Source organism: Rhincodon typus, chromosome 28 (assembly GCF_021869965.1).
Source record: "Rhincodon typus isolate 14 chromosome 28, sRhiTyp1.1, whole genome shotgun sequence".
NCBI classification, from domain to species: domain Eukaryota; kingdom Metazoa; phylum Chordata; class Chondrichthyes; order Orectolobiformes; family Rhincodontidae; genus Rhincodon; species Rhincodon typus.
The window spans coordinates 23038498-23062333 of NC_063359.1; the positions used below are offsets into that span (position 1 = coordinate 23038498).

The following is a 23836-nucleotide window of genomic DNA, read 5'->3' on the forward strand; positions in this document are numbered from 1 at the left end:
CTGGCACAGTAGCCTCCCGGCGTGGTATGGTGACCTCCCAGCCTGGCGCAGTAGTCTCCTGGCGTGGTATGGTGACCTCCCAGCCTGGCACAGTAGCCTCCTGGCGTGGTATGGTGACCTCCCAGCCTGGCACAGTAGCCTCCTCCCATAGGAGCCTCCCAGGGTGGCGTGGCAACATTTTGGCCTCTGTGGTGTGGAGCCAGGGCTTGGTGTGGACTGTAAGCTAGGTGCCAGCGTGGTCTGTGGTATTGAACTTTTATTTCTGTAATGCTGGACATTTTATTTCTCTATTGTCTAAGATCTTGTAACTAAAGAAGCTATACCTAGGTACCTTTGTACCTCGGTCTGCGCTGTAATTGGTGACATATAAACTTTCACTGTACTCATTGAGTATATGTGACAATAAAGGCTATTCTATTCCAAATTGGTGCCCCTTTATTCTGAGAATGTGGTTTGTGGTCCTTGACTGTCCCATGAAGGGAAACATCCTCTCAGCATTTACCCTGCCAAGCCCCTTACAAGTCATATATGTTTCAATGAGATCACCTCTGATTCTTCTAAACTCCAGTGAGTAGAGTTCCAACCTGTGCTCATTAGACAATCCCTCCATATCAAGGATCACCCTATAGTGAACCTTCTGTGAACTGCATCCAATGAAATAATATCTTTCTTTAAATAAGGGGACCAAGACTGCTCACACTACTCCAGATATGGTCTTCCCAACACCTTGTACAGTTGCAGTAAGGCTTCTCTACTCTTGTACTCCAAACCCTTGAAATAACGGGCCAATATTCCAGTAGCTTTCCTAATTACCTGCTGCACCTGTGTGCGAGCTTTCTGTGTTTTATGTACAAGTTCTCCCAAATCCCTTTGTGTTGCAGCTTTCTACAGTTTCTCTCCATTTAATAACATCCTGTTCTTTTGTTCTCCCTTCCAAAATGAACAACTTCACACTTTCCCACATTATATTCCATATGCCGACATTTTACCCACTTACATAATCTACCAATCTCTCTCTGTAAACTGTTTATATCCCTCTCAAAACCTGCCTTTCTACTTATTTTTGAGTTGTCTGCAAATTTGGCTACATTCACTTCCTTCCTCCAAGTTATTAATACGTATTGTAAACAGTTGTGGTGCCAGCACTGATCCCTTTGTGGAACCCCACTGATTACAGGTTCCAACCTGAAAAAGAACCCCTTATCCCCATTCCCTGCTTCCTGTCCGTTAGTTAATTCTCCATCCATGCCAATATACTAAACCCAATACTGTGCGCTCCTATCTTAAGACTTAATCTTTTGTGAGGTACCTTGTTGAATGCCTTCTGGAAGTCCAAATGCAACCCACCTACTAGCTCACCTCTATCCATTCAGGTTAAGACTTTCTTGAAAAACAATAAACTTGACAGACATGATTTCCCTTTCATGATGTCATTCTGACTCTGCTTGATGAGATTATGATTTTCTGAATGTGCTGCTATTACTTTCTCAATAATTGATTCCTATACTTTCCAACAGTAGATGTCAGGCAAAGCGGCCTATAGTGATCCGTGTTTTTCCTCCCTCCCTTTTTGAATAGAGATGTCACATTAGCAGTTTTCCAATCCTGTAGTAATTCTGCAGAATCCAATAAATTTTAGAAAATTGGAACCTATGCATCCACTATTTCTGTAGGTACGCCTTTTAGGATTCTAGCTTGCAAGCTATCAGGGCCAGGGGTCATATCTGTCTTTAGCCCCATTAGTTTGTTTAATGGTACTTCTTTAGTGATGGTGATGGTGATGGTACTTAATTCTTCCCCTGTATTCTTTAGTATTACTGGAATATTTGAAGAATCTTCCATTGTAAAGGCTGATGTAAAATAGCTGTTTAACTCCTCTGCCATTTGCTTGTTCCCCAAAATTGTCTCCCCAGGTTCATTTTCTAAGGGGTCTATGTTCACTTTGATCTCTCTTCCTTTTTATATGTTTAAAGATACTCTTATTGTCAGATTTTATACTCCTCACTAGTTTACCTTCATTGTTTATTTTCTCTGTCTTATCTTTTCCATATTCCTCTACCAGATTCTGAATCTATCCTTGTCTTTGGACTATCACTGACTTTTGCCTCCTTATATGGTTTGTCTTTCAAATTAATACACTCCTTTACTTCCTTGGTTAACCGTGGTTGGTTGAAGGGTCCCAACCTGAAACGTCAACTTTCCTGCTCCTCTGATGCTGCCTGACCTGCTGTGCTCTTCCCGTTCCACACTGTGTTGACTCTAAATCTAGCATCTGCAGTTCTTGCTATCTTTACGTAACCTTGGTTGGTTTATCCTTGTATTTGAATCTTTCCCTCTTACTGGGATGTGTTTTTGCTGACAGTCATGAATTACCTCCTTAAATGTCCGCCACTGTTTGCTTTCTGTCATTCCTGATAATCTATCCACCCAGTTCACTTTAGTTAACTCTATCCTAAATTATATTGTAATTCCCTTTATTTAAGTTTCTCACTGTTGAACTGAATATTAAATTCTATCATGTTATGATCACTACTTCCTAGGGGATCTTTTACTTGGAGGTCATTTATTACATCTGCCTCATTACCCATTACCAGTTCCAAGATAGCTTGCTCTCTGGTTGACTCCATGGCATATTGCTATAGGAAACTATCCCTAATGCACTTTATAATTTTTTTGTTGTAGCTACCCTTTTCATTAACCCAATCAGCAAGAAGATTGAAATCACCCACAATTATTGCTCTAATATTTTTTGATTTTTAGCTTTTCCCACAGAACGGCTTTTTTGGGGGGTCTGTGTACTACTCCTACCAATGTCTTCTTTCCCTTGCGGTTTTTTATCCCTGCCCAGCTGAGCTGTACATCATCTGAACCTAGAACTATCCTAATTTTGTTTCTCATTAACAATGCTTCTCCAACATATTTTCCATCCCTCCTATCTCTCCAAAAGGCGATATATCCCTGAATGTTAAGTTCCCAGATTTGATCTGTAACCAAATTTCCATTCTGGCTGTGATATCATACTAATTAACCTCTACTTGTGCTGTTAGTTCATCTACCTTATTCCGAATGCTTCATGCATTAAGATACAGAGCCATTAAATTTGTTCTATTACTAAATTTCCCTACACTTCTTTGGTTCCTTGGTGCAAAACAATATTCACACATTCTGCCCCTTCCTTTTATTTTCTAGTAAGTATAACCCCATCACTAATCTGCAATCCAACTTTTACCTTTACCTTTGATTTCATAATTTTCCATGCAACTCAACCCACCCACCCTCCACTATTTAGTTTAAAGCCCTATCTAAAACCTTAGTCATGCAATTTGCCAGGACTCTGATGTGATTCAGGTGGAGCCTGCCCCATCGGATCTACCGCCTCCTTCCACAGTACCGGGGCCAGTGTCTCACGAATTAGAGCCTGTTTCTCCCATACCAATCTTTGAGCTACACGTTTACCTCATTAATCTTGTTGATCCTATGCCAATTAGCTTGTGGCTTACTTTAATTCACACCCTCCTCTCCCTGGAGACTGACTGAATCCGAGGTAGTTAATCTGATGCAGTGTAAGTGCCTCCTGAAATGCAGCGTCCAGGTAACTCCCCTATTCCCTGATGTGTCCCAGTATTTCAAGTTCAGACTCCAGCTAATCAACTCTGAGCTGGTGTTGCTCAAGCAGTCAACACTTGCTACAGATGTGGTGACTACGAACCACAATGGGGCCCATCAGCTCCCACATCATGCAGTTACAACACACTGCATGGCCCTGTATCTCAATTTTATTTATTTAGTTATTACTTTTAAAAAACTTCTTACTGATTTTTTTAGTTCGTAATTAGTAAATATTTCTTTTATTTACCTTCAATCTGAAAGTAAACTATAACAGATAGTCAAATTAGCAGCTATTACCAACCAATGAACTTTCGGTTTTCCTTTCTTTTGTGCTGGACCTTACAAACTATGAACCAACATAACAGGCAAAAAACACTTCTTCCCCCCTGTGCCGAATTCCCACATTGCTCCAAAATTCCTGAACTATATAGTTGCTTGGGCTGTGTATCACTTGGATGTGATGTCTCCTTCCTCACCATGCAAAGGAGTTCTCTCTTGTGTCCTGGCCAAAAAGTATACCTTAGTTAACATGAGAAAGCCAAATTATCTGGTCATTATCCCACAGGATGGAAATTTCTTTTCAGTGGATTGGAGTGGGCAATGGCAAGGGAGTTAGAAAAATACAGTAAGAATGAAAAAGTTGAACTTTCAACATCAAGAAAAAATGTTTCAATTTTCCCAATAAGCTTTAAACACTAACTTCAGAAACTCACTACTGAGCAGTGACTATTTCCATATGTTTGTATCTCATTATTAGCCCAACTCGTCCCATTTCTATGCCACTTCCAATTCTCCTCTTCTTCCCAGTGAAGCTATCCTGCTCAAATTCCAAACATGAAAAACAGGACAGGTACCTGGTAGCTGCAGCTTGCCAATTGTTTGTCCTGCCTGTCGTTAACTCTGTCTTCGCAAGAATGCCCCTGCTTGCTCTGTGGGTACCATCCTCCTCCACCTTTGTCCCATGTAACTCATTGTCAACAAATCACCAGCCATACTTCATCATTTCATCTGCTCTTGGCCAAACATTCACTACTACAACCTTTCAGTACTTGAGTCATAGATTTGTTACAGCAGAGAAGGAAGCCATTCAGCCCATCATTCCTACACCAGCTGTTCAAGCGAGCCTCATTACCTAGTGTTAATCTCCTGATTTTTCCTTTCTCCCCATACTCTTGTACACTATTTATATCCAAATCATCATCCGATATCCTCTTGAACACCATTTCCACATTTGAACCTGTCTCAACAACATTTCCAGAAAGTGTATTCCATACCCTATCTACTCTAATTGTGATAAAAGCTTTTTTCTTACATTATCCTTGCTTCTTTTGCATGTTACTTTAAATCTATGGTTGCTATGTCTTACTTCTTTTACAAGCAGAAACAATTTCTTTCTATCTACTCTATCCAGCCTACATATGATTTTGAAAACTCCTCCCAGCCTCCTCCTCCCTAAGCAGAACAGTCCCAACTTCTTCAATTTATCCTCAAGGCGAAATTTCTTAGCCTGGAAATATTCTTCCGCACTCTCCCCAATGAATCCAAATCTTCCCTATAATATGGTACTTGCAATTGTGCATTATACCGCAGGTGAGGTCTAAGAAGTGTCTTATACAAGTTCAATATCACTTTGTTGCTCTTGTACTCTATACCCCTATTAATAAAGGCAAGGACACTGTGTACTTTATGAACAGCTCTCTCCAGCTGTCCTGTCTCCTTCAATGATCTGTGCATGTGTACACCCAGGTCACGCTGCTCCTGCTCAGCCTTTAGAATTATACCCCCTATGTTTTATTGTTGTTCAATGTTCTTCCTACCAAAGTGCATCACCTTACACATCTCTGCATTGAACATTGACTTTGGAACTCAGGGTTAATAACAAGGTGGATGCTTCTACTTTTCACACAGGGCCACACGTGTTTCACAAGCATTCACACAAGTTGCTTTTAATGGCTCTTTACTTCACTTCTTAGCACTCAGTCAATTTCAGCTCAACTGGAGGCGAGTGCCTTGCACTGTGTTCTAGTATAGCAGATGAGATGGGCAGCTTGTCGTAATGGGAACCATTGAAATGTGAAAGGAATGGACATTTCACTCTCTGGCACTGGTCAGTTGTGTGCCAGCAGTTTAAATGGCAAACTTAAGCTGCATGTGCTTCAACCAAAAGACCGTGGTGAAGCTCAAAGAGGAGCCAGTCCTTAGTGGTATCAAGGGAACCCTCCATCAGTTAAGGGGCTCATCTGATTCCAGTCCATGTGGCTGGCCTTGGTCAGTAAGGTGCTGGTCCCACCAGAGTCAGGGGATTGGGCCAAGGTCAGTCCTGCAGGTCAAGTGCAACCATCTGGGGATTAAAAATGAGTCAGTCAGGTTGCTGTTTAGATATCAGTCTGGGGGCAGGGCTACATTCAGTCAGGGCTGTCCTGCAAAGTCAATCTGGTGGTGGCAGCATCTGTGGGGAGACAAACAGAATTAGAGTTTTGAGTCCAAAGACTCGAAACTTACCAAAGAAGAGTCTTCCGAGTTACTCTGCAAAATTAAATTCACAGCTGCACCTATCCAGCAGGGTAGGGAGATGTGCTGAACTGGGCTCTCCATTCTGGTCACCAACATCTCCATGGAGACAAATAGATGCTTGCCCACTGGGCCCTATGTGGCGCTAATGACTTTGATGGACTCCTCCATCCTCGATCCAGTTTACCGCCTACTTCTGATAAACCTGATCATTGCTCCTGTCTCTGCGTTTTCACGAAGTGGTTAATGGTCAAGACCATGGGGGGATTGTCTCCTGCCTGGGGCTGAGGAGGTGCCTGGTCTCCAGTGGGCCTCTGGGTGCAGAGACCTGGGGTATTTCTTCCCCAGCCAGTGATGTTCTCCTGAGTCTGATCTAGAAATAATACCCACAATGGTGACAGTTTCTGAACTGATACAAGCCTCTGAGCTTCAGAGACCTGGGTTCTTCTTCAATCAGTGAAGTGCTCACCAGACTGTGCTCCCGAGACTAATCTGGATAGGGTTTCACTGAGGTGAAACTATCTGAGCTCAGGGAAGGTGCAGGGGAAAGCTTTACTTTGAGGGTTCCTGGCTTCCTCCTCAAATGTAGAGGTGGACATGCAGCTGAGGGTCTATGGCTCTGGCATCTGTGCCAACATTTGCTGGGTGCCACTAGTGACTGCATGATAGAAGAGAGGGACCTAATTGTATAAGATGCATATTAAGCTTGTGAAGATTAAGAATGAGTTATTGCTGATGCAAATCAGCAAGTAGCACAGCACAAGAAACATAGTTGTCAACTATCAGTTTCTCTGTCTCCATATAAGCAGTCGTCCTGTTCTCTGGCCAAATGTAACACACACATATACACACACGCACGTGCACACATGCACATGCACACGTGCACAGAGGCACATGTGTGCATGCACACACACACACATGCACACGCGCGCACACACACACAGACACATTGGCACATACTCACACACATGCACACAAAGCCTTGGCCCAATTGGTCTAGCTGTGGGCTAATTTCTCTTGCAGCGAGACAAATGGGTAAGTTGGGTATAATGTCAGTGGATAAAATAGCAGGTAGTGATCATGTATGAGCAAGAGAGTGGTGAAATGTGAGTGGTGAGTGGTGAGGACAGGAAGGGTTAGAAGTTTGAGAAAATGAGATGAATGAGAGCCATTGAGTGGACATGATGCATGCAATAGTGGGAATTGTAGCCCACAAGCCTTGGTGAGAGATATGTGCAGTGGAATCATTAGTATGAATGATATGTGAATGTGAGGTAGCAGAGAGACGATGGTGATGATGGTAACGTGCAGGATACAGAAGATCATTGATGCGTTGCAGGGCACCTTTGCTTGATGTTAGTCACAGCCATAAGCTCAGCTGCAATTTCTGATCAGGCTGGCTGGGTCTGGTGGTGTGGCCTTATTTGCCCTCCTTTCCATCACACCATCCACCAGCACCTCCAGCCCCCTGCCTTGGAAGTGGGAGGCTAGCTTTCTTTTCCTCTGTTTAGAGTTGAGTCACAGAGTCCCAGTTTGAGGGGTAGTCCCTGGCCTGCAGTATGTGGAGTGGTGTACAGCTGGGTTTTGAACACCATGCCACTATCTGATTCCCTGACAAATGTGGCAACAGCTTAGTTGCATAATTAATCAGGTAAAAAGCAAAACATTATGTGAGAAAATCTGGCCCAGGCTGTGGTGGACCAGATGCTACAAAACTCTCTTGCTGCTACACTTTAACTGTGAATGGGAAAAATTCAGCCCTGTATTTCCTACATTATAAAAGCAACTACACTTCAAATTACTTCATTGGCTTTGTCGTGCTTTGGAATGTATTGTAGTTGTGAAAGATGTTGCGTTAGCAGTGGTTCTGAAAGGGTTAATGTTGGGGACTACTTTGAGTTGTACCCAATTTAGTTCAGGATTTCTTAGATTGTACTGGGAATAATTACTTTTAACTTGAGACCATGTTCCTTCCTGATTCTGACTGGTTGCTCACAGGAAGGACGCACCGTCCTCTCTTCTGACCACACACTAACTAGTCTATTGTCTCTCTGTGAGAGCCTTCCTTCTCTCTATTTCAGTACAAAATCTCAGAGACAGAAAGCCTGTCCTGCTGCTTAAGCCTTTGTTTCAGGAATGAGAACCTTGCACCTCGCTCCACAAGTCCCAATCTGCCCCCTCATAGCTATTTGGTTTGTTAATGGGCCAAGTTATACAACCTCCTGCTAAATCTCTTTCTGCGATGTTCTGTTTGGCCTTAAATTATAAAGACAATTTAAAACATAATAGTTGCAGAAACTTCATATTTGTGACATAATTCGTACTTTCTTTCTATCTTTGCATTATGGCATAACTGTTAGATGAACTCTCGGAGTAACTATTTCAACTATTCATCTCATTAAGATATAATGTAATTAATCAAAATATAATGATCTGTATGTAAATAAAAGTTCAAATGTTATCTTTTTCGTAAAAGAACATTTGCAGAGTCTGTTAGCTCTAGTGTAGAATGATGGGCTACAGATTAATGCATTAAAAGTTTTAATTACAGTCATATCCGTCAATTTTACCTTCCTTGGGTAGGTTTAGCTAATTGCAGCTGAACTGCAGGATGGAATGTTGTGTGGGAGTGAGGCTTCCATCTCAAGACGGAAGGGGTATAGTCATGACCAGGGCTGGCCCATCAAAGCATATCTGATGGTCTATGATGCACTGGATATTGAAAATGACCCTAAAGAATTTTACAACCCTATTCATCCCAAATTCCTGTTTGAAAAAGGAAGTAAGGTACAATTAAATCCTGATAAACACAGCAACTAGCTTGTCAAGAAATGCTATGTTTAGATCAGCTATTTGCTTTGATCAGGTTCTCTATAAACAGCAATCCTTGTACTACAATGTATTTAGTGATCCAGTCAAAATGAAATATAAAAAATAACTGGCAAATTAATGATTAGAACTTTGAACTGTAGTTTCTTTTTTGCAATGTTAATCTCTTTGGTCTGAACATTATAATTGTAAAGAGTAACCCCTGATATCTAACTTTGAAAGTGGTAGATATGAGACTTACCTATGTTATAGAACTTTAAGTTAAAACTGTGGATTTATGTCATGAAAGAAATGCAAACAATAGAACTACACAATGACTTATAACAACAAACATTGGAATTCATATACCCACTCAAAGGGTCCATAAGCATTTGGACCTGTCAATCAAACTGTTAAATGGCAGGCACCCTCCTGTGATAATTGATCATTGTAAAATCAGTCAGTCAGCACTAATACAGTTACAGAAACATTCTAGCTTATGTTAACAGTATGAAATAGCATGCAATGATTTAGCTTAATAATACAGACATGTTTCTCAAAGATTTAAAGGGCAGGACATTTAAATGCTTTGACAGCTTTGTAACTTCCTTTGACAATTGTTGTTGAAAAGTGCTTTTGATACTTTTGACCAGTCCTCTTGACCTCATAGAGAGGGTTAGGCTTAATGGTAAGTTTCTTGAATCTGAGGCAGAATGTGCAGGGTTTAATCCCTGCTACAGACAGTTCTTGTGAGTGAAGTCTGGAAATCTCACTTCTGGATTGACATGCAGCAGGGAGACCTATGCACCACCGCCGTCTCATCATCCCCACCTCTCGTTATCACGTTAACATAGAATTATATGGAATGGAAACAAAGAAGAAAGGAGCAGAAGTAAGCCACTCAACCCCTCAAGCCTGCTCTGCTATTCAATATGCTCATGGCTGATTATTGAGATCAATACCCTAATCTCAATCTCCCCCTTATCCCGGGATCCCTTTAGCCACAAGAACTATAGCTGCCTTCTTCTTGGAAACATGTAATGTTATGCGTTTAACCACTTGTCTCCTTAAATGATGACCCCTAGTTCTGGAATCCCCCACATCAGGAACATCTTTCATGCAGCTAACCTGCCTCGTTCTGTTTGAATTTGCAGGTTGCTATGAGATCCTTCCTCATTCTCCTAAATTCCAGTGGATCTGTCACAGAGAAACGTTCCAATTATTCTGTGCTGGTCTTTATTCTCACATGAGTCTCATTTCATTCCATCTTTCTGATCTCAGCTTTTCAGGTCTTCTTTCTATTCTGTTTTTTCTGTCTTACTCCTCTAATTTCCTTTTGAAAACATCTGAGTTATTTTCCTCACCACTTTCTCTGGTAGTAAGCTATGCATTCTAATCCCAGTAAATGCATTTCTTCTTACTTTCCAACTGGAATTATTTGGAACAAACGTTTATTTATGGCCCTGTTGAATTCTAGTGCAAGTGGAAACAGTCTCTCCATATCCATCCTGTCAAATCTATTTGTAATTTCAAACCCATCTATCAGGACACCTCTAGGTCTTCTCTTTCCTAAATACAAAGCTTCAACCTGTTCAATCCTGCTTGATAGCTGCATCTTTCTGCTCTGGTACCAACTTTATAAATCTTTCTTGCACTTTCTGCAGTGTTTCTATGTCTTTTTCATAGTATGGAGACTGTATACAATCCTCTAACTGCAGTAGCTTGTGGAAACCCCACGATGTCTGTTGATATAAAGATGTTTATGGTCATGAAACAAACAATCATATTAAACCCTGTCAGCCTATTAACCAATCTCTGAATTCTTCCACAACGCATGCTATTCTACAAAGGAGGGCCTGCATCAGTGAACAATTGAAACAACAGCAGATTTAACTATCTTTTGTTAAATAGTCCAATGACACCACTTTTTGTTAAAGCAAGTAAGCATCAGTAAGAGAAGAGTATGATTCATGTCTAAGTAAATGTTTATTTTTTATTTGTTTTAGGGGCTATATATATTCTTGGTGTATGGCGTTTACAACAGTGAGGTATGAAGAATTCATTTCTATGTTGATCTATTTTCTATAGACAGCAAACTTTTTTTTAACTGACATCTTATGAACCGGTACTCTTGATAAACGAGTTAAAATTATATACCTCACAGACCATGAAGTTTATTGTATTATACTGTCCAATTATTATAGTTTTTAATTTACTTACCCCCGTGTAAATGTATTTATTATTCAATTGAACGGACACATGAAATATCAACAGTTGATTCAATTTCAAGTAAATTTCTCCTCCAATACCGTGAGCTGCCATGAGGTTTGATAGTCAGCTGAGGGAGTGAGTGCGAAGGCTCTCTGCTGCTAAGTTTTGTTTAAGGCAAAGTTGCATTATTATTAAAGTGACTTAAACTGTAAATAAAGCATAACAGTGATTTCTGTAGCCCCTGCATTACATCTTATTACTTGGTATGTGTTTTTACATCGATTATGTGGACCTGTTGATATCTGAAGTATTTGATCAATTGACACAATCCTGGTCCCACAGGTGTCAATTAATAAAACGCTTGCTGTAATTGAATAAGTCTCCTATAATTTGAAATATTGACAAATAAGCTGGAGCATGTAAATTCCTGGAGTTGAATGTATTGGTAATGAGTGTTTTAATTCAAGTGATAATTTAAAGTGTACATCAATTTGAAGGCATCAATACCCGACCACTATAATGTGATTTTTATCATTTTATAATTTGTAGAAATGCATATGAATTTGATGACCTGGCATAATGACAGTTAGAGTTTCTGTGAGACTTTGAGGAAGATGGGATGGGTCTTAGAAGGAATATTTTCTCACTGAACTAATATCTTGCCTCCACATTGTGTATTCATCCTCTTTAAAACAGTAATGCAACTCCACTGCCTTTTCCTTTACATCTGTCCTTCATAAATACTGAATACCCCAGGATGTTCCATTCCCATCCCTGGTCATCCTGTCTCCAGAATCCTAACAATATCGTACCTGTTTATATCTAATTACACGATTAATTGATCCACCTTATCTCAAATGCTATGTATGTTCAGGCACAAAGCCTTGAAGCTTCTCTTTTTTTAACATTCTTTGTCCCATTTCCACTGTTTTTTAAGGTGCTGCAGGCGTTTAATATTAAACATTGGCACACAGTTTCCTGCCACCACCTCCCTATCTCTCCTCCTACCCTGCCCTCGAAAAGGCAAATTCCTAGTTGCAGGCATAAATAAGGTCAGGATTCACCTACAATAGTAGTGATGCTGCAAATGTGGCACCTGTGGGACCAGGAATGTGACCATGTTCCTCCTTCTCAAATCTCATGTTTTTGTTCAAACATAAAATGAAAGCTTGTATGTTGCTTTGTGAAATTTGGTCAGCTGTCAAAGAAGGAGGAATTAACAATATGGCACAATGTTAAAAAGTCTCTGCGTAGCATTGTTAGACTTTGTGATATTATGAATGCCTAACTTTTGAGTATTTAGGTCATATTATTTGCATAAATGAAATGATTTCCTGTTTCCTTCTTGTATTGTAACCTGCGATCTGCTATTGTCTACAGTGTTGTGGCTTTCCTGTAATCATTGTATTTATTTTCTTAAATTATGTATTCTGAAAAGCAAACATAATCAACTCCAATTGCAGAAAAATAGAAGCAAATTTTTGATATAGATATAATCAAATACCTTACATAAATATGACGAGACTGATTTATTTTCTGTAGGTGAGAAATGCCATTAAAAGAATGAAAGAAAAGAAAAAAACTTTGTCTTTCACAGTGAGTACAATTTGTACAAAAATTATTCTGTTTGAAAGAAGTTCAGAAGCTGTAAAATCCTAGGGAAGCTCGTGCAAATTACCTTTAATGCAATTGTTTAGGATTGTGTGTCAAATGTCTTTTTATAATATTGCCTGTGTAACTCATTTGGGAGCATAGCTTGTGACTTAGAACAGAATGTGATATTTCCTCTTTTAGGTGCATTAAAATGGTCAGAATTAAGATTCTTTGTGTTTATAAATTTTACTTTCCTTGTTTAACTACCAAATTAGGCAGTTGATTCTGATGTAAAATGAATAATTTTAATTGTATTTTTATGCTCGCGCTTTTTAACTGGCTTTGCTGAAAAATATTCAGATCCGTCAAAATTTACTGGGTGGCCTGTGACTGCACCTTCAGACAGGTGGCTAAGGAGGGCCCATAGAACACCGGGTATCCATCTCTCCCAGGATCATCCCCTGTCCCTTTGGGAAACTAGAGGCTGACTGTGATTTTCCATGTGACCCACAATAAGTGTTATAACAAGGCCTTTAACAACCCGGTGCTCAAAACCACTTTTCTCAAAATGACCAGTGTAAATGTGTCAGGATCCTGGCATGCCAGATGGCATTGGTATTTTTAGATCTGATTTGTCTCTGATTCCAAACTTGCTTGTGGCCAAAACTTCAGCTCCTATCTGCTGTTCTACTATTTAGAGTAACTAGGCTTGTTTGGAGCTCCCAGGGAGAATCTGTTGCATGAATAAGTTTGATTGTCCAGAACATCTATATAGAATTCTTCGCTAGGTTTGACTCCAACCAGCTGATCCACATTGACTTTGGTTATTCTAGGGCTCCTCAACTTCTCACTGAGTGAAATGCTGCCGTGGTGTGAAGAGGCAGTCATCTTCACTTAACTTCTTGAATTCAGCTCCTTTTTCATGTTTGAGTCAAAGCTGTAATGAGATCTGGAGCTGCGTGAGCCTGACAGAACCCAAACTGACCATCAGTACACGTTATTGTTAAGCAAGTGCCACTTGATAGTACTGCCATCATTTTGCCAATGATCAAAGTAAAACTGATTTGGCCAGGCTAGACTTGTTTTGTTCTGTTTTGGGCATTTTCCACACTGCCAGATAGTTGCCAGTATTGATAGTGTACTGAGTGTATTAGTTCTAGAGCACAGGTCTTTAGTGCTATTTCTGGAATGTTATCAGGACATGTATACTTAGCAGTATCCAGTGCTTTCAGCCATTTTGTGATATCACATGGATTGAATTGATTTGATTTAAGGCTGGCATCTGTGAGGCTGGGGACTTCTGGAGGTGGCAGAGATGGATTATCCACTCTTGTCCAACCTTGTACAAACAGAAAATTAACATAGAGATGCAAAAAGTATGAGCACAAATAATATGCTAACATTTATTTTGTGTGTTGGAATGTCAAAAAAGCAATTTTTTGTGAAATTTTACAGGAGTATTTAGCAATCCCACCTAGAGTCCAGTATACAATTTTGATCTCCTTTCACGAGGAAGGATATACTTGCCTTAGAGGGTATGGAGTGTGGATCATGAGATTGATTGCTGAAGTGAGAGTTCTCCTATTAATGGAATAGGCCTTTATTATTTGGAGTTTAGAAGAATAAGAGATGATCTTATTGAAACATATGACATTCTTATGAGATCTTGTTAATATAATTGCTATGAAGCCGTCTCCCTAGCTAAGGAGTTTATAACTATCAGCTCAAGAAAAGGGGTGAACCAATAAGTTGAGGAAAAGCTTTATCACTCAGAGTTGTGAAGATTTGAAATTCATTACCCCAGGCGACACTCAGTCATTGAATATATGCAACATTGAGATAAATAGATTTTTGAACTCTAAGGGATTCAAAGAATATTGAGATAGGCTGGTGAAGTGAATTCAGTTCTGAAGGAGAGTCATATTGGAAATGAAATGTTAACCTGTTTCTCCCTCTACAGTTTCTTGGATCTGTTTGAGTTCCTTCAGGACTTTTTTTGTTCTCATTTGAGTTCTCCAACATTTACAGCATTTGCTTTTGAGTTGTAATTTTATTCCATTCAATTAGTCTTCTTGATTATTTCTGTACTACATTTTTGATATCAATGGAAATGTACCCCTAGTATTCTTTGAATTTCCACATTTCCTGGCATTAAATCTTTGAAAAATACTCAGAATTGCTCAAAATGGATGAGATCTATTATGCCACAGTTTTACCTTCAAATAATGTATTATCATCTCCTTATAATGCTGCGTTGCCATCTACCGTGTTTACTGTATCACCAGTTTTTGTGTCATTGGCAAACCTGATTGTATGGTTCTGTATCGTGTTAACTAAGTTATTAATTAATGTAGTGAAACAGACCCTTATGGGACACCAGTAGCCAGTTTCTCTGAATTTGAGGACAAGTCATTATCCCAACTCTGTCTGCCAATACTGAATCAGTCTCCTAACCAGGTCAATAATTTATCTTCAATTGTACTAACTTTAGTTATAGCTAGTAGTCTCTTTCATGAAACATTATTTAATTCCTTTTGGAAATTCTTTTAAACTACACCCATGAATATGTCCCTTGTCTGCCATGTAATTTATTTTGAATCCAACAGCCATATGTTTAATAACGTAATTATTTTTTGCCATTGCCCAAGTGTTTGATACAGGCAATGTCTCTAAGCTATAGACATACAAAGAAGTAAATGCAATCACCCTGATTTTCCTCTTGAGTAGAGACAGAGAACATGATTTCTTGCATTTGTTGAGGAATGAGGAGCAGACAGGTTAAAATTTGTCCCATACTGATCAAAGTGCTAGTTCCCAGCTCCATTCACCCATCTTTTATTTTTGTGAAAGCTAGATTAAGGCTAGTAGGGACATCTATCATGGCCAGCCAGTAGGGTTCAATCAGTGCTTATGAAGTCCAATTAAAGGAGGCCAGTCAGATTTTCTGGCTTGTCTCCAGTTTCTTTCTATTGCCAGGGTCCAGTTTAGATGCGTAGGACTGGGAAATGTCAGTTGACCAGCAGCCAGCACTCCAGGTAGCCTAGAGGATGTCTTTGCCCACCTGCTTGTGAAAATAGCCTCGGGCTAACCTAGAGATTTCCCTACCCCCATTCTGGATGCTGAAAAATAACTGGAGAGTAGGCGCCTCCTCTGTATTCTGGCCAATTTGTTTGCCATCTAGTATATAACTAATCATCCTGAGCTCAAAGTCCCTTCTCCTTTCCTTAAAACTCACTCGGCTACATCACTTCACAAACTGGCTGCGTCAACAGGCATGTGTTATACATCAGGTGCTTTCAGTAGAAGTTAACCAGCTAAATTGTACCCTCAAACACTAAACCCTAAATCTAAATTTATGTTGCTGAGAATGAATAACTCAACACATTTCATTATTTCTAGCTACTATCCAAATAAATGAGCTATTTGTTCTATAAAGCAAAAACCTTAATCATATGAGATTAGAGCAAATTCTAATCCAACATGCCTGTGTCAATAAAAATGAATAATCTTAGACCTATTTTAGCTTAATATTAAATAGGTTTGTTTGACATGACCTGCCCTTTACAAAACCATGTTGGTTCTCTCTAATCAGCTTAAATTTCTCTTAAGTGGTCAGTCAATCTACCTTTAATTCCAATTCCAATAACTTCCCCACAACAGATGCTAGACTAACAAGTCGATTATTTCCCTGTTTCTTTTTAATAAATAGCAGGCATTTACAATTTTTAAATACAAAGGGTCAATTCCTGGGCAGTTGGGCGATCTTTTTAAAAAATACACAATCTGATGTAGTCGGTTGATCAGTAATAAAGTTACATATATTGCATGCTCACAACGTCAGACTTCGTTTTTGTTCATGTTTTGAAAACAATTCTTTATTTTGAGTCAGCATGTAGAGTTAATAAATCACTATAGCATGTTACTGCTGGGTTCATTCTCGTCATTCTTTATACTCCTATTTCACAGCTATGCACTATTATCCTCCAGCATCTGTGTCTATGCTTATAAAATATCAAATGGTGTTTACTAGCAGTAAACATGTATCAATTGAAAAAAGCAATATAGCTGTTGAACTGAAAAATCGTTGTATTTATCATACATGGTGTGGCATTTTATTCTAATTAAGGGAAAGGTTGATTCTTTTCAGAGTAGAGGGACCACTACGTTTTGAAGTGTAAAATAAGTACAATCAATACTACTATTTTTAGATTAAACTATATTAATTTTCTGAACATTTTTAAGATCCCACTTTCACCTCTGGTGCAGCAATAACTTTAAAACTGGGAGACACTGACGTACAGTGGGGGTAAAAGAAATGTGGAGCAGCAGGTAAATTTACTAACAGTGGTGACCAATTGCCATCTGCTAAAAAGGAATTTTCAGGACATTGTTTTTGACCATAAAATTCAGACAAAGTATTCCAAGCAGTCATACTCAGCTATAGGAAAGATCCTTCCTAAATTCTGTTTAAAGCAGTGCTATTTTTTATAAGACTATTCAAAAATGTTTAACTTTATGATTTTAAATATTAAAGCACTATTTTTTCCCCACCTATTTCTGCGTGCCATGGTGTAATTATTAGTAAGTTTCCATAAGCCATAAGCAAATATCAGGACTCAAGACATAATCCAACTTCATCTCGCATCTCTTCCAGTTTTGGGAGCTGGCAAAAGGTGGAAAGCCCAATTTATCCATCTGTTTTGATACTCTGACTGGTTGAGCTTTTCCAGCAACTTCTGTTTCTGTTTTGATACCCTGCCATTTTGCTGCTGCAGAACTGCACAAGCTCAAGACCATCAAGTTGTCTTACCAGTCCGAAGATGACCACCTCACTGGATGTTGGAAAATGTTCTGTTTCTACACCTGAGAAGAATACTTTGAAATCAGCAACCAATAAATCAGCATCCAACAAAGGTAAACATGTACTTTTGGAATATCCACAGTGTCTACCCAATTGGTCACTAAAATGTCAGTAAACCATCAGTAGAACTCCAACAGAAACAATATAAACAGCTGGAAAGCGTTAGTTACACCTTTTCTATAGGGTTTCTCCAATCTCCCACGGCAGTGACCATGGCAGAACCCTGCAAAAGTACCCTTCTGAGTCAACCCCCCAATCATATGCTGCTGACTTATACAGTTTGCTGTAACATTCATTGAAATGACACCATGATTGAGTGCTACACCCAAGCAATGGGTAAAATAATGTGAAATGCCAGATGTTGAACCACTGCTCTCTAACTTCTCACAAGTAAATTCCTGAAGCATGTAGCTAGATCATTTCCAGAATTAATTACCAGGAATTTGTGCAGGGCGCACAAAATTTCTGGCTGGAACTTCAGTGAAAGATTGCTGGAAAGCCTAGAGAAATGTGTAAAGCACCATCTGAGCCTTTCTTCACTTTTTCCATGAACTATCCACAAAGTTACAGTGGAAGATGAATCTCAGCACTCCTGTGACTGACCTCCTCTGTAAGCTCCAACATGCTGCCTTTTCTCAGCTGCAGGCTACTTTTTCCTGTTGCTAGGGAAAGCTATCTCTCTGTTCCTCCCCACCACCCTTGGCAACACATTAAAAGATTTTCTTAAGTAAAACAGGGCACAGATTTGAGCATCTGGACTCCGTTTTGATCTTCTACATCTCCATCTGCCAACTCTTTCAAGTTGCATCTTTGGATTGTCTCTTTATGTGCTGGGGTTGAGATTACATTGTGCAAAACTACTGTTGCTGAATAGCTGGAAAACCCAGAGGGAAGACGGTGATGAAGCATGTGCAGAATGTTGGATTTCCTTTGTCCTAGCTCAGCTCACACTTAATATTGGGAATAATATTTCTGAGCCTTCTCTGCATATTCTCACTAAATGTTTAAAAACTTTTTATATGAATTTTCCCTTAGTTCTATTCAGCATCTCCCCCCACCAACCTATTCATAAATGTGGGGGTTAATGCTGCACAGGACCTGTTGTGATTGTATTTTGAAAATGAGATCCTGAAGAAAAAAATGCCTTTAGCAAGTCTGTCATTTATATTTAAATTTGTTAAGCACACTGAAAGATGTTGAGGCTAATGATGATAAATGCTAACAAGTATGACCAAAATCCATAGCGTAGGACAGAACAAAGCCAGCCACAACATAGTCCATAGTCTCTATAGGATCCAACGTCATTGTACAGCTACAACAGTCCTCTAAAGTTTCACAGGGGTTCAAGTTGTAGTCTAAAATTATATTTATAAAGTGCTTTTCCCCGTGCATGACAGAACTAACCAGCATTCCTAATATTTACTCATTGGTTACTCAAACGTTTCAATTTCTTCACTAATTCTTTCTTGGATTTTGTTTCAGGGGCATCTGTGATTTTCAACAGGGAAAATAGAGCAGAAGATGTGATGTGTTTCTCAGAAAACTTAGCTCTTGACAAAACAGTGAGTAAATTCTGATCTATTGTTGATAAAAAAAATTCTATAGAAAGTTAACCATTCTGGTGTCAATTCATTAACTAAATTAAGTTACATGAATTACAGCAGTTCCACAAGATTATCCAATGCACAGCTATAAATACCAGTAAATTTCCAGCTTCAGTTGTCAGACTATGCTGAGTTTATTAATCGTAGCAAGTGCAGCAATTGGCATTACAATTGGCCTCGATGCACCAGGCTGGGAGAAAATCTTTTTGGTTTCTTCCTCACAATTTAATGATCCCTCCTGGATGTGCAAATGCTTGGATGTCAGCTGTGCTCCTGTCATCTTGTAGCCAATTGTCACTTGCTCTTGGTGCCAGATAGTAAAGTACTAGGGTATCACTGCGTGTAGAATTGCATCACTGTGGAGAGAGAGGGCAAGCTGGAAATAACAAAACACATTTATATTGTACCGTTAATGCAGCAACATGTCCCGAGGCACTTCATAAAAGTGATTCCAAAATTTGACACTGAGCCACAGCGGGGGATATCAGAATGCATAACTAAAAGTTTGTCAAAAGAAGTAGGTTTTACAGAACATCCTAAGAAAGGAGAGAGAGATGCTGATGTTTAGGAATAGAATCCCAGAGCCTAGGGCAGCTGAATGACAGAGCAATTAAAGTTGGAGATGTGTCAGAATTGGAAGAGTGCAAGATTGTGAAGGCTTGTATGATTGGAAGAGGGTTCTAGAGACAGTGAGAGCCATGGCCATATGGGATTTAAAAGAAAGGGTGAAAATGTTGAGACGTTATCGAACCAGGAGCCAATGTAGTTTGGTGAGCATGGGCCTGATGGGTGAACAGGGCAAGGGAGAAGTTGAAACAGTATACAGGTAGTTCTGCTATAATGCCTATTCTTTAACGCAATTTGGATGTAACACAATTGATGAATAGTCAACACTGTTTGGATAATGCAAACTTTATGCTGTACAGGTATAGGGATCTTCTACAGCGATTTCCCTATAAAGCGATTTTCTATAGCGCGAGGTCACACAAGAACGCAACTATCGCATGATAGGAGAACTACCTGTAATAGGGTTTTCAATGATTAAATGTTTCTCTACAGTGCAAGAGAGCACTAAGATAATCGAGTTTCATGTAACAAAGACGTGGGTGAGTGTTTCAATAGCAGATGTATTGATGTAGGAGTGAAGTCAGGTGGTGATATGAGGTGAGATTAGTAGGTGTCATTGATGGAGTACATATGCATTCAGAACCTCAGCTTGGGTCAAAGATGATAATTGAGTAACAAATGGTCTGTTTGAGCCTCAGACAGTTGCTAAGCAGATTGATGGAATAAGTCACCAGCAAACAAATCTTGGGTGGAGATCCAAAGCCAATAGCTTTGGTCATCCCTATATTTAATTAGAGGAAGTTTATACTCATAAAATATGGGTAGTTTGAGTACTGTCAAGACCGTAGAGGGTCAAGAGAAGTGGTGGTGAGATGGAGTGGAATAATGTTAACATACATGTGGACAACAATTAGATATACTTTGATTAATCTTAGATGAAAGGCCAATGTTACAGAAGATATTATTTTCTGGAGTGTTTTTATTTTGTGGGATAGTCTTAATGTTTGAAATTTTCCCCTGTTTTCTGGGTTACAAGCACAGTGAGAATATTTGTGCAAACTATTAGAAATTACTTGAGAGTAAGCCAGGCAGGACTATCATTTTGATTTTCTCTTCCTCCTTCAGAGACTCTGGAGTTCTGTCAATAACTTTTCACAGAATGTAACAATGATGGTCAGGCGTTGGTCAGACTAGAAAATGTAATAATGTTCAGTATTAGTGTGTGTCAATCACTTACACCTTACTTACAGGCCAGACATTAAAGATATTGATTTGCACTACACCTTATGGAAGGGCACACGTAATAGCTGACATTAGAAGAAACTTATAGGATTGTGTGATCAAAAATGGCAGCTCATTAGGAGGCAACGGAAATAAAAATTTAAAAGAACTACAAAATGAAGTGTTTTCAAACTGAATTTGGGGGAGAAGTTCTTCATGTTGAATGTACTCCTTCTTACACTTTTCCTTTAATCCCATTATTGTGTTCTTTGTACTGTGTTGTGTTTGTTGTGTTGTGTTGCTATTGGCAGTCTATTGACTGTCAGCCAAATAGTAATGCACTTGATATACAGAGCTAGTTACTTTAGTAATTTAGTTTTTAATTTTAGTAACTATTCACATATTTTATTAACTTTATAATAAATGATTTGAAGTGCGACAGCAACAGCAACCCTTTAAACATGTTGCAAAGAGTTGTGATTTATCATAATGTTTCTCCTGCTGTGTATTTCAGTTTATTTTGATCAATACAACAGACCAAACCAAAGGAGAGTAAAACTGAAAGGAGTTTATTTAATGAAAAATGCTCCCCCCAGCTAGTATTTTTTTAGATAAAATCACTGTCTGTATTTACACCCCTTCCTCACTTCTCTGTCACACCCTTGGAGCTGAGCAGTGCTGCTGTGTGAATTTTTCATTTCGTCTTTTTCCACATTAGTTTATAATACATTTTGTCCAAAAAATGTAGGTTTAGGTCAGTCAAGAAGTGGTCAGTAAATGTATCTTGTACCTTAGAAACACAGAGAAATGGTAAGGCGTGTGATGAATCTTCTGGGCATCAGTGTCCTGTGGTCAGCCTAGGACTAAAGGAGAACAAAATCATAGACAGCCTCTGATGCAGAGTGCTCAGGTGAGGTCCTTGATAGGGCTAATACTGAAGAATGTTGATGAACATATGCACTGGGCATTGCTTGGTGCATTGTGTGACCTGCCAGACAACCTCCTGTTCCTATGTGGCTCCAAATTTGCAAAGGTAATTGCACTGTTCTTAGTCTCTTGCAGTCTCTACAACACCTCCCTATCAAGAACCCTTTGAATTTTCAATGCAGACTCTTTTGACATCCTCACAGACTGAATAATTCCACCAGACCTGCCATTTTGTGGGTTTCATGCACAGGTAATTCCCACAAAGACAAGACAGTGAGGCAATGTACTCTTACTGGAAGAGGGCAGCTTCTAAAAATCTTCACAGTCAGCACGTTGTAGTAGTTCCCTATCCACAGAATCAACATGCCTTGGAGCTTCTCCAAGAGATCAGTTCACGTTCTGGGGCACAAGCCCTTCTAACGTTGAGGAACAGCATCTGCCTTCTGGCTCCTTAGCAATTTGAGAGTGTTGTAGGCTATAAGCCCGAGAGCCTGTCCCATCAGGTGGAGATCATATTCACCTTACCAGATCCAAGGAGGTCAGTAATTCGCGTGTGGCATTTAATCTATTTGTGCTAAATGTCTCCTGTAGTGTTCACGGCAATCATGGCCTTGTGGTCACTGAGGTTGGATTTTTCCTCGCTTCTAACAAGGTGATATCCACACTCTCCCTCATTGCATCCAGCAAAGCCTTGAGGACTGTATTGGAGAACCTGGGAATTGCCTAATACTGAAATTCCTGGTCGGTGCTCTGTTGTGACATCCTGATGTTGGAGCAGACATCTTAGAAAAGTCAGTTGTGGTTTTGCTTTATTCAGAGGACAGATCAGCAAAGAAAGCTACATGGAATAACCAGTCCTTAGTGCTAGCTGCTGCCCAAATGTAAACTTGGTTGCCTCACTGTAAATGTTGTAGCCCACCAGGGAGTAATTTCCTGCTGTGTTATAAGGTGAGCAAGTTGACCTCACTTAGCTGTTAACTCCCAAGGGACAATGTGAAGTTAGATGTCCCCAAGCTAATCTCTATTAGGATTGATTTACTACAAAATCTTCACTTAAATTTGTTGGGGAAAATCATTTACTTCATGTGTACAGAGTGTCCCCTTAAAGCACTTAGTCTCTTTAAATTCATCTATTTGTTCTCCCTTGCATTATTTCCATGGTTCAGTCAGCACTCAAGATGTAAAAGAAAAGACAAAACACAAAGGCCAGCATCCTATCATTCATCCACTTCATTTGAAATAACACTGACCAGGCAAGCTGAAGATACAAGCTTAGGAAACCTTCAGAGGCTTTTGCTCCTTTCAATAAGAGAAGAGATCATCTTGAGATTCCTTCAGAAAGCTCCTACGTGAGTCTGGTGAATTTCACTTTTACTCACTTCCCTGTGACTTGCCAGCACGTCCATGAATTTATAATCCACAAAGCCCAGCAATCACTGCCAAGGTACTGCTTCCCCCAGTTTCCTGCAGAGGAATGATCCCATACCCTTGCCGGCCGATTGGCTAGCGATTGGCCGCTTAGCCAATTAATTCACCAACTCAGTCACTTCCTGTTTCCTGTTCAGGATGAGTTCCCAGAATTAAGCTTTCCCCCCGGACCCAACCCCTCTTGTAGAATATTCCAATGGAGACGTTTCAAAGGGATGAATTAGGATTTCATCAGTAGATGAGCTATGGTGGTAGCATTGTCAGCAGTGTGGTGAAGGAGCGAACAGACAGTCTTATGAATGAAACAAAATTAAAACAGAGAATACCGGAGACTCTCAGCAGGTTAGGCAGCATCTGTGGATGGAAAAGCAAAGCTATCATTTCAGGTCTGCAGAGATAGCAGGAACTGCAGATGCTAGAGAATCTGAGATAACAAGGTGTAGAGTTGTATGAACACAGCAGGCCAAGCAGCATCAGAGGAGCAGGAAGGCTGACG

The 23836-nt window shown here is 39.7% G+C and overlaps 1 protein-coding gene across 1 annotated transcript in view; it reads left to right on the forward strand.

The window, feature by feature from the left end:
- Positions 1-23836, forward strand: part of adgrd2 (adhesion G protein-coupled receptor D2) — a 143789-nt gene that overhangs the window by 96581 nt on the left and 23372 nt on the right. Inside the window, exons 19-22 of the mRNA XM_048613375.1 lie at positions 10935-10976; positions 12682-12735; positions 17508-17646; positions 19076-19155. Of these exons, the coding sequence (XP_048469332.1) occupies positions 10935-10976; positions 12682-12735; positions 17508-17646; positions 19076-19155 (315 nt within the window). The remainder of the gene's footprint in view (positions 1-10934; positions 10977-12681; positions 12736-17507; positions 17647-19075; positions 19156-23836) is intronic.